Source organism: Morus notabilis, unplaced genomic scaffold (genome assembly GCF_000414095.1).
Source record: "Morus notabilis unplaced genomic scaffold, ASM41409v2 Scaffold7093, whole genome shotgun sequence".
Lineage (NCBI taxonomy): Eukaryota > Viridiplantae > Streptophyta > Magnoliopsida > Rosales > Moraceae > Morus > Morus notabilis.
The window spans coordinates 1-11,906 of NW_010363041.1; the positions used below are offsets into that span (position 1 = coordinate 1).

At 35.7% G+C, this 11,906-nt stretch overlaps 3 protein-coding genes across 3 annotated transcripts; 2 read left to right on the top strand and 1 right to left on the bottom strand.

Moving 5' to 3' along the window:
- Nucleotides 1-499: 499 nt before the first annotated feature.
- LOC112092566 (F-box/kelch-repeat protein At3g23880-like) lies at nucleotides 500-1,840 on the top strand. Its single transcript, XM_024169057.1, has one exon. The coding sequence runs from the start codon at nucleotides 525-527 to the stop codon at nucleotides 1,683-1,685; it is 1,161 nt and encodes a 386-aa protein (XP_024024825.1). The 5' UTR covers nucleotides 500-524; the 3' UTR covers nucleotides 1,686-1,840.
- Nucleotides 1,841-3,884: 2,044 nt separating this feature from the next.
- On the top strand, nucleotides 3,885-5,899 carry LOC21384322 (F-box/kelch-repeat protein At3g23880). The gene is made up of 2 exons (XM_024169056.1): nucleotides 3,885-4,054; nucleotides 4,262-5,899. The coding sequence occupies exon 2, from the start codon at nucleotides 4,284-4,286 to the stop codon at nucleotides 5,421-5,423; it is 1,140 nt and encodes a 379-aa protein (XP_024024824.1). The 5' UTR covers nucleotides 3,885-4,054; nucleotides 4,262-4,283; the 3' UTR covers nucleotides 5,424-5,899.
- A 3,149-nt stretch (nucleotides 5,900-9,048) lies between these two features.
- LOC21384323 (pentatricopeptide repeat-containing protein At1g15510, chloroplastic) lies at nucleotides 9,049-11,737 on the bottom strand. Its single transcript, XM_010103326.2, has one exon. It carries the CDS (start codon nucleotides 11,695-11,697, stop codon nucleotides 9,049-9,051), a length of 2,649 nt encoding a protein of 882 aa, XP_010101628.2. The 5' UTR covers nucleotides 11,698-11,737.
- Nucleotides 11,738-11,906: the final 169 nt, after the last annotated feature.

Here is an 11,906-nt window from a genome sequence, read left to right on the forward strand (position 1 = left end):
TTTTTTTTTTTTTTTTTTTTTTTTTTTTTTTGGCTGAAGTTGCAAAATATTTTCAATTGCACCTCTCGAATCCTCAATAATGTACTTTGATTATTGGATGTAATAAACTATTTATTTGCCCAAATTTCACTTTTTTCAATAAAGACCAGCAAAAATTTGTCATATCTGTTGTATAATCATTCTTGGAACTGGTGAAGGAGGGAGCAATCTTTTTCTTTCTTTCTCAAAATAATCTTGTCAATATTCTTTCTCATGAGTGTTCAGAGAATTTCAAACAAAAATTTATTGCTAATTCTGTGGTTTTGGTCCTGGGAAGAACTGAAGAATAGTAAATGCTTTTTGTTTCTGATTAAATTTTGAATACACACGACTAGTTCAAATTAATTTTGTTAGATCTTTTTTGGTTCCACCATATTGACTCTTAACTTTAGCTTAATATTTGATAGTGTGGTCTAAAGCGGTAAACAAATTCACTCCTTCCCGTTTTGTTGTGTGTAGATTTAGTTTGGGCTGGGAAGTCAAAAATGGCGAAGTTCTTGGATTTGCCGATGGAGCTGGTGGTGGAGATAATGTCATTTTTGCCCGCTGAGTCTCTGGTTCGATTCAAGTGTGTCTGCAAGTTGTGGTATTCCATTATCAACGACCGAGGTTTTGTTGCGAAACACCTTCGCAATGCCACTAAGATCTCATCCACGAAGTCCTTGTGTTTCACTGGCTATGGCAAGGAATTTGAAGAACCGGTAAGCTCGTTTCTCACTATCTACGACGACGACAAAAACGGTGAACATGTTTATTCTGTTGTTGAAGATTCCCTGTCGCCGTTTTTCCAGCGGCATAGAGATGAGTACGTTGTAAGCTCTCAGTGCAATGGCATCTTTTGTCTATATGGGGAACAGATTACCAACAATGTTATCTTATGCAACCCAGCAACCAGAGAATTCAAGCTTCTTCCAGATTCGTGTTTTTGTGTTAAAACTTGCGGAATCATGTTTGGGTTTGGCTATGATCCTAGAGTTGATAGCTACAAAGTTGTTCGAGCTGTTCTTTTGGACTGTGGAGATAACCTCTCCTTACGAGCTGAAGTATGCACTGTAGGCTCTAGTTCCTGGAGAGAGATCAAGTTGAATTTTTCGTTATCTCAACTGGAGGTGCTCATTTTAAGTATTGCCTATGGTCGAAATGTTCACAAACAGCGGTACTGCAAAGGAGCCTGTTATTGGTTGCTGAGCCCTATGCGCTGCGAGGAGGAAACGATCATTCGTTTCGACATGTCGAACGAGCAATTTTATAGGATATCGTTGCCTATTAACATCAATGGTGAACAAGAGGGGAGGTCATTGCACACGAGCCTTGCGATATGGAATGAATCGGTTGCTTTGTTTCGTTACTCCTATGATGATGTTACAAGGCCTATTGACATCTGGGTAATGCTTGACTCTTCTGGTGTGTCCAAAGCTTCTTGTTGCTGGACCAAACAGCTAAGCATTGGCCCCCTAGAAGGCATTTGCCGCCCAATATTGTTTTGGAAGACTGATGAGATCCTTATGAGCACTGACGATGGACGCGCGGTTTCTTACAACCTACATGCCAAAAGACTTGGAAATCTTCCCATCCCTCCTGGCTCGCTAATGTGCAATGCTTCTGTTTACATAAAGAGTTTGGTTTCTGTGCATGGAAGGATTTGAAGGGCAAGATTAGAGATGAACTAGTTTTATTATATAATGTTGAACGGTTCCCTTTGTATTTATATGCTTTATATTATGGATGTGTGGTTTCTTTATTCGTGGTTTTGTTTCCTAATTTGTATTTTCAATTCAAAGAATGATGTGTGGTACATGGATCAAACTTTTGGCCTTCACTTTCTGTTGTCTGTTGAGATTGTCTGATAAACAATCTGCTTCTATTTAGGATACTTGTTCTTCTCCCAAACTAATGAACTTATAAGGAATTTTGTTTTTGAAAGGAGTCTATCAGAGAATATTAGAGAAATTTGGAGAAGAAAGATTGATTATCTCTTTCAACTGAAAATTACAGAGTACAAAAGGAAGGATATGTTGTTGAGAGGAAATGCCCCAAAACGTGAACAAGTCCAGCTCAGTAATTAAGAAGATAAAAGAAAGAAGAAAATAAAGCAAAAATAGCTAAATAGTCCATAACTTTATGTATTTACAAAAGGATCCCAACTATTCTCATACTTCCCCTCAAGATGGAGAATGAATGTTATGAATCCCCATCTTGCCAAGTAAAGCATGAAATTGTCCAGAAAATAGAGGTTTTGTTAGCAAGTCTGCTAGCTGATGTTGCGAAGAAACATGTAGTGTCTTCAATACACAAGCTTGAATCTTCTCTCTAACAAAGTGGCAATCACTTTCTATGTGTTTTGTACGCTCATGAAAAACAAGATTGGCCGCTATATGCAATGTTACTTGGTTATCACATAACAATTTATGATGATCCACATGAAGATTCTTAAGAAGGGAGAGCAGTCATAAAAAACTATAATCTATTATATGAAAAAGAGAGTTTCTTTGATAAAACCAGAAAAAATTAACTATCATTAGTTATTTACTTTTCAATTATCAAATTTTTATTATAAACTATATGTTCTACACACCTGATTTTAACCTAATTTAACAGTTAGAAACTGACACTACCAATAGAGAAACTTACCAAAGAAAATTCCTATGAAAAAAACTAAATTTCCATAAATAAAAAAGACATTAAAAACCAAATTTAATTTGGTCAATGGGCACTTAATTTGCGCAAAGGACCTTAACAACAACGTTTTTAACAACACCTATCAATCACGTGACCTTTCGTGCTACATTTCATTCATTTTGTGACGATTCTTTCATTGAGGTACTATTAATTCAATGTTTGTTGAACTCAAACTATGAAAAACAAATTTAAGTTCCCTCCACGTTGACATTTGGTTCGTGGATTAGAATCATATGATTAAAACAATTTTCGATTTACATATATTTTTTGTGAGAGAAAACACTGTAGTGAACCATTAACCATGATTCAAATCATAGTTTGAATTCTCCAACCAAACATCAACGATCCGAAAATAGATGTAAGTTCTACACCACACAATCTAGATCATTCGCGTAATAAATTTGAGTCCTACCTATATCCTCAAAAGGGAGTAACACTAGAAAAAATCTCTAATTTTTTATGTACTCCAATACATAATCTTATTTAAAATGCTAAAATTTAATTTTTCCTATAATTATTAAGGTTTAAAAGTTATAAAAGTAAACTTTTAATTTTTTTTTAAAAAAGTTATAATAATTAAATAAAAAATATATCAACCAATAGAAATAAATGTAAAATTTGTCATATACTACACTTGATGAAAAATTTATTACAAAATATAATATATGGTAAATTTAATAAAATAAAAACATTACATTAAAGAGTATTTATTATATTTAAATACTACATTTATAATTAGCACATTAATTATAATATTACATTATAAATTATGCGTCTTAAAATTTAAATTACAATTTTTTTGCTAATTATTTTTGTAAAAATAAAGTATTAGTAATCTTTTATCTTAACCATTAAATTTATATTAAAATTTGTAAGTTTTATACATATTTTTAATATGATATAATTTGATCAGATTCAACTCTTAAAAAATGAGAGTACCGTTAAGACGGATTACTACTCTTATTAGATTAGGAGACGTTTAGTAAAGAGATTCATACTATAATTTGAATCATGATTCATAATTTATTATAATATTTTTTTTAATAAAAAATATATATAAATAAAAATAATTTTAATTTATGAATTAAACGTCTCTTTAAAAAAAAAATAATAATAAGGGTACAAAAATGCTTTTTTTCTTTTTTTCTCAACAGTACCAAAATGATTCAACCGACTTGTGATCAGGAGAGGGAGGAAGCGAAAGGTGATTCGAGTGCCTTTCCTGAGGTTCTGGGCATAGAGCTTCTTCAATCTTCATCACCAGCCCTAGAAGATTCGAACCGCAAATTACCCAGTGCACAAATTGCTATCTAAACTTTTTTTATTTTTTTTGAAGGTTAGTAAATTATGATTTTGACAATCTTCTCTTAATTTTCGAAATGAAACTTGTTTGGATTTTTTTTTTTTGTGTAGTTTTATTTGACATAGTAGTTGTTATCACGAGTCCAAGCTTATATTTGAAGTTAGAATTTCGATTTTTTGTTTCGATTTTTCAACAATGTGCGAATTAATTCCCTTTTTGACACGGAACAAAAAACCCTAGTTTTGATTGGGAGGAGGTTTGAATGGAGAGGCCTATGGATTTTCCAATGGAGTTGGTGGTGGAAATCTTGTCATGGCTACCGGCAGAGTCTCTGTTACGATTCAAGTGCGTTTGCAAGTCCTGGTATGCCCTCATCAATGGCGGGGATTTCGTAGCGAAACACCATCGCAATCTCAACAAGATTTCGTCCGATAAATCCTTCTTTTTCATAAATTATGGTTGGAGAACCTATACAAGGCCAGAGAAATTGTTCCTCACTATCCGCGAAGATGGTGATGATGATCACATCAAATTCGTTATCGAAAATTCGATGTCGCCGCTCTTTCAGCTGTATAAAGAGTATGCCAGGCCTTTTCTGGGCTGTCACTGTAATGGGATATTCTGTTTATATAGCTGTGTGAGTAAGAAGGTTTTGTTATGCAATCCAACGACCAAGGAATGCAGGTTTCTTCCGAATTCGTCCGCCGTTGACGACTATTCCACTGCAATGCTGGGATTCGGTTGCGTTAATGGTTTTTACAAGGTAGTTAGAGTTTCTACACGTGAGGGCGTTTCTTTTGTAGCTGAGGTATACACTTTCGGCACTAGTTCTTGGAGAGAGATCGAGATGAATGTTCTCGAATCGGAACAGGAGATTTTCCAATTGGTTTTTGCTTCTCTTAAAAACACCTTCCAAGAGCAGTGCTGCAGAGGAGTCTATTACTGGTTGTTTAGCCTTTCTTCTGAAAAGGAGATGATGATCTCATTTGACATGTGCGAGGAGGAATTTCGTCGCGTGGCATTGCCCGATCGCGCTGAAAGTCGAGGATATTTGGTTTCTACCAGCCTTCAAACATGGAACGATTCTCTTGCTCTGCTATATTGTCCTGGATGTAGCGATACTATTGGATCTATTGAGATGTGGGTGATGAGTGACTCCGCGGTATGCGCGGATGGGCATACGGGTCCTCGTTCTTGGACCAAATATCGAACATTTGGTCCTCTAGAAGGCATTTGGTGCCCATTAGCATTTTGGAAGAGCGATGAGCTTCTTATGAGAGCTAAGGATGAAGGTGTGGTTTCTTATAACTTACATACCCAAAAACTTAGGAGTGCTTCCACTCTTGTGTCGCCAGTGGATTTCGCACATATTTACCTAAAGACTTTAGTTTCGGTTTATTGAAGGAATTGAAAGAGAAAAACTAGGAGGTTTTTGTAAAAGAACAAACAGAATTGTACTGAACATGTGTATTTGTAAGTTTTATTCTGTCGTTATTCTGAACATGTGTATTTTTAAGAACAAACTATTGGATCTATTGAGATGTGGGTGATGAGTGACTCCGCGGTATGCGCGGATGGGCACACGGGTCCTCGTTCTTGGACCAAATATCGAACGTTTGGTCCTCTAGAAGGCATTTGGTGCCCATTAGCATTTTGGAAGAGCGATGAGCTTCTTATGAGAGCTAAGGATGAAGGTGTGGTTTCTTATAACTTACATACCCAAAAACTTAGGAGTGCTTCCACTCTTGTGTCACCAGTGGATTTCGCACATATTTACCTTAAGACTTTAGTTTCGGTTTATTGAAGGAATTGAAAGAGAAAGCAACTCGGAGGTTTTTGTAAAAGAACAAACAGAATTGTACTGAACATGTGTATTTTTAAGTTTTATTCTGAATTATTTGTTGGTTTCTATTTATCAGTGTTTTGTAGTAATCTGAATTATTTTTGTTCCGTTTCCCTGAGAAATAGTTCAAGTCTTATTGTTAATTTAGGGCCCGTTTAGATTAGAAAAAAAGAGAAAAATAGGTTAAGATTTGAGATAAATTAAAATTAATAGGCCAATAGTTTACATAAGTTAATAAATAGTCTAAATTACTATTTTCGTCCATAACTTGTTTGGTTATGAACTATAACTTGACAAGTTATTGTCCATAACTGTCCATAATTTGTCTGGTTATGAACCATAACTTGATAAGTTTGTCAATAATTTATCTGGTTATGAACCATAACTTGACAAGTTATGGCCTATTAATCTCTATAATTAAAAATTGACCTATATATTTTCTTAAGCTTTTCATATTGGCCTATTTTCTACTATTTTTCTTTAAATTATGATTTGGGTTTTGAGTTAAATTCTTTGTGAGAGAATTATTGATGAGAAATTTTTTATTCAAATTTTTTATGAGAGAAAAATATGATAATAACATCATAGTTTGAGTTTTGAGTACATGTACTAAACAACTCCTTAGTTTCACTTTATTTTGTCCCTTAGATTCACTTTATTTTGTCCCTACATTTGAAATATTTATAAATTACTATCAGAGTTGTGGAAGGAACTGAGAAGAATCAACTAACAAACGAACCAAAGAATTGGATCTAGGCGGACATATGACAGAAAATTAGGGCCTGTTTAGGTACGACTTAAAAACAGTTTTTTATTTATTATTTAAACAAAAAATGAGATAATAAAATTTACGTATTAAATAATAAATACATAAAACGATAAAAAAAGTGACAGAAAAGTAACGTTAGCATTTCTCTTTGTCAAAATACTAAATTTCAATATAATTATTGTGATTCAAATATTAATTTTTATATTCAAACAAACAATAGAACTAACAATATATTCATATTATCATTCCATTATATTCCAACAACTTATTACATTTCATTAAACTAAAAACTAAGCATAGCTTAAAAAACCATTTTAAAAACGTGATATACGCTTATTTTCGAGACTTTTTCTAGTACAGTCTCTCTCTAACAGAGTATTAATTTTTAACTGTTGAATTTATTTAAAATTATATCATACTAAAAAAATACGCATAATATATAATTTTTGATATAAATTTAACGGTTAAAAATAAAAAATTATTGATAATACATTTATTCGTGTCCTGTGAGAAAAATTTTAAGTATCAGAAATGAGAAATAGAAAACTTCAACAAATGAAATCACACATATGCACGTGTCTTCACCTCCAACTACCATTTTCTTCTTTTATACTTTTTTTTTAATATAGTGGTCTAACTAATTATTACAATAAATTATAAAATATTACTTTCATATATATCCACCCAAAGTATGACCTTTTTTGAAAGTGTCACCCCTCATTTGGATTTTTCAATATCATTCAAAATACTTTCTAATATGTAAAAATCTATTTTAAAATACTCACTCAATTCACTTCCGTCTATTATAATTCTAGCAAATGATAACGATTGTGGTGTCTTTACGAGCATGGTTAAATGAAGTCTGACTTATCAGACTATAGCTCCTACTATAACGGGTCCCTTTAACTGAAAAAGAAGGCTCTGGTTGTCACCTTTTGCAGAAGTCACAAGATCTTATCTTGAAATCTTATCTTGTAATAAGTTTATTTGTTTTGTGTGCTTAGTCAAAAGTTTAATAGTATGTCTGCCACTTTGTCAAAAGTGATTCTGTCCTTTGTTCAAATTAGTCAAAAGTGAAATAGTATGTGATCCACTTTGTCAAAAGTCATTTTGTCCTTTATAAAATAAATATAAAGTTATACAATGTAAATCTTATCTTGTCAGATAAGATCAGAGTCTTGAGTGTTTAATTTGTAAAATCTTTGTTACAAAAATTAATTATTAGGAGATGCAAATTATAAACACCTATTTGAAAATGCTCAATATTCAATAAATGATAGCGGCTCATCACCACCATATTTAGGGTGCACAGGTAGGCAATTTGGTGGTTTTTGAGCAGTGCGGTTTTGCAATAAGGCAGTTTGGAAAAAACCCAAAACAAGACCGCCTATTTTAAATGGTGGGTGGGGCGGTTTGAGGCGGGTGGTTTGGACAATTTGAACGTTATTAGATATTTGTTGAAAAATGTTAATAATAAAAGAATAAAAATAACAAATGTAGAACAAATCTTTTTTGTAAGTTTTTTACTACGTTTTAAAGACAACTATTATCAATTTACTATATTTTAAAGCTATAAAAAAGATCATCAACATTAAAACAATCATCACCATGATTAATATTTCATAATTTACGTTTAATAGTAATTATGAGGCGGTTTCAAACCGCAGTTTGGTGGGACAGTGCGATTTGGGAAAACTCAAACCGTAATCGCCCGTTATTTCACGGCAGGATGTGCGGTTTGACGGTTTGATGACGTGACACATATATGGCGATGAGGGGTGGTATGAGCGGGTCAGTTTGGCTTTTTTTTTTTTTTTTTTTTTTTTTTTTTTTTTTTTTTTTTGCCCCCTTACCCTTAAGTCTGGATCTTCAAAGCAGCCCTATTAATAATCTCGAAAAATTGCATCCAAGATGTTGTTTTTCATAGACAGCCCCAATCCAATAGGATGACAATGCCAACCCGTCCCGCGACAACAACGACGACCCACTCCATGGCGACAAACAGTGCTTGGATACAATTGTTTTGAGATTTATTTAGATTGCTTGTACAATCAGAAGGTGACGAGTTGGTATCAATTGTTAAATCTGTATTTCCAAGATTTTCTATGCAAATCATCTTTCTGTTCTTCTTTAGCACCCTAAATTACATGGGAATTCAAGAGATAATCAATGATCGTATAACCCGCATCCTCACCGTCAAGTGTACAACATTCAACTGGTCAGGCAGGGCCCTATTATCAAGTTGATACAAATCGCAAAAATCCATTTAGAAAACTCTAATGATCAGGTTTTGTTCTAATCAATGATCGTATAACCCGCATCCTCACCGTCAAGTGTACAACATTCAACTGGTCAGGCAGGGCCCTATTTTAAAGTTATACAAATCGCAAAAATCCATTTAGAAAACTCTAATGATCAGGTTTTGTTGCAATAACCCTCATCTCCGCAAGAGCAGATGCCATCTTTAAAATGGTGGTACTCTTCAACATCTCTCACCGAAATCTCCCTCCGCACAACCGTAGAGATAAATTTCACCGTGTCATGACAGCTTTGGCACATGTATAGATTCTTCGTTACCCAAATAGGTGTCCCTGGGGCGGTATTTATAAGGCCAAAAGCAATCGCCAGCCTCTCACTATGCCCACAAAAAATATCGGCTTTTGAAGCTTCGACGTTGTCAGTTGGACCTCTTTCTGCTCCTCCAAAACCCGCTCCTTTCATTCTCGCATAAAATCCCTCCAACACTGCACATATTTCCTTTACCTGAGGATGGAAACTGTCACCACTTAGGAACGCATGAACTTTTCCTTTTACTTCTACCCAACTGCATCCGGGATCTACAATTACACCTCTCTCTCTCATCTTCCGCCTTACTGTCGCAACTTCATCCCATCTGTCACTGTCAGAATATAGTTTAGACAAGAGAATGTAGTATCCCACACTCTCCTCATCCATTTCAAAAATATGTTGCGCCGCGAGTTCCCCAAGGTCAACCCGCCTGTGAAGCCTACAAGCATTCAACAAAGCGCCCCATATGGCTGCATCTGGATTTATAGGCATTTTGCGTATGAACTCATGGGCATCATCCAAGCGTCCAGCACGGCCAAGTAGATCGACAACACACGCGTAGTGCTTCAGATTAGGAGTGATATAGTAATAAGGCATCATGCTACTAAAATACTCTAAACCTTCAGTGACCATACCAGATCTACTACAAGCACATAGTAGCAAAATGAAGGTTATTTCATCTGGAGTCACCTGGGAATCTACCATTCTGTGAAATAACTCCACAGCAAGCCTTCCTTGCCTTCGCTGGGCATGTCCTGTTAGCAGAATATTCCACGCTGCAACGTCTTTTTCGTTTGAGTTGAACTGATTCCAAGCAGGACCCATCCTTCCACACCGTACATACATATCCAAGAGGGCGTTGGGTAAAAAGCCCTCAAAAGCTACACCAGTCCTTAAAACATGAGCATGAATCTCCTTTCCAGCCATCAAAGCTCCTATTCTAGCACATGCAGATAGGACAGAAACCAAAGTAACTGAATTTGGTTTTACCAACTGTTTCATTTTCCGAAAATAAATCAAAGCGTCAAAGCACCGATTGTTAATCCTAAGTCCAAGAATAATCGACGTCCATGATATGATATTCTTTTCTGGGATACGATGGAACACTTCCAAAGCCTTATCAACGCATTTACACTTGGAATACATATCAATGAGAGTATTTGCGACAATAACATATGAGATAAGCCTAGTCCTGATAGCAAGCTCGTGAAGTTTGAGACCCATGTCTAAATGGCCTAAACAAGCACAAGCGGTTAGAACACTAGCTATAGTAATTTCATCCGGTATAACACCCTGGAGCTCCATCGTTTTGTAAGTTTCAACAGCCTTATCAGGAAGCTCATTGTGATCATAACCCGAAACCATCGCTGTCCATGACATAACGTCTTTACTCTCCATTCTCGAGAAAACCTTTTCCGCTTCCTCCAAATACCCAATACTTGAGTACATCTGAACCAGACTGTTATCCACCGAAACATCGTCACCGAAATCTGTTTTGATCACATAACCATGGATTGCTTTGCCTAATCTATCGTCACCGAGTAGCTCACAAGCAGATATCAAACTCGTCATGGTCATCAAATCCGGAACTATTGAAAACCTCTGCATCATTAAGAACAACCTAAATCCTTCTAAACATTCTTCATTCTCAAAATAGCCGGCTATCATAGCATTCCACGAGATCCTATCTCTCCTTGGCATTCTATCAAACACCAACCGGGCATTACCAATATCACCACATTTCGTGTACATTGTGATCAAAGCATTGAGAACATCGACATCCGACTCGAACCCAAATCTTACAACATGAACGTGAATCTCCCTACCCCTTGCCAGGTCAGGTACACCCCCACAAGTCCTCAAAACACAAGGAAAAGTATAAACATCAGGCCTAATTCCAACCCACAACATTCTATGGTACAAATTTAAAGCCTCGTCAAAGAAGCCGGCTTTTGCATACCCGCCAAGCAACACATTCCAAGAAAACACATTCCTTTCCTCCATTCTCCCAAACACATACCAAGCATCAACCAAGTTTCCAAACCTCACAAACATACTCAAAAGTGCGTTTCCGAGCCGAACGCTCAAATGGGTTATGGACTTGGAAACGTAAGAATGCACGCGAGCCCCTTCTTCGCGCGCTCTCTTCCACTCACAGAGCCTCAACAGAGCAATATACGAGTCTTCTTCCACGGAAATATCAAGTTCCTCTATAGATTCCAAGAGCTTCAAAGCCTTTTCTAGATTCCCGTGAAGGCAAAGCTTTTGCAAATCATCATTCGGGTTCTTCTGGGTGTTGATGGATGAACAAGTGGCGAGGAGTGATGATGATGTTTCTTGAGTTTTTGTGAAGGAGAGCTGGCGAGTTTGGAGATTGGAAGACAAGTTAAGGTTTTTGGGCTTGTGGGTTTTTGGGGATTGAGAGTCGGGAAGGTCTGAGGAGTTGGGAGGAATTTGAGAGGCTTTAGCAGCTGAAAGTGAAACCGCCATTTTCATTTTTGGAGGTACAGAGCATTGTTATTGTTGTGTTTTAATTTTTCAGAGGGTTTTGGGGGTGAGGTTTAACCAACGGCTATAGAAATGGATAAAATGGTCTTGGAAAAACACGGGCGTGTTAAAAAAAATTTTGAACTCATATTACAATTTTATTTAGACACCGTTCATTTCGCTGATTTGAGTTTAGAATTCGAGTTTTTCTACAGTAA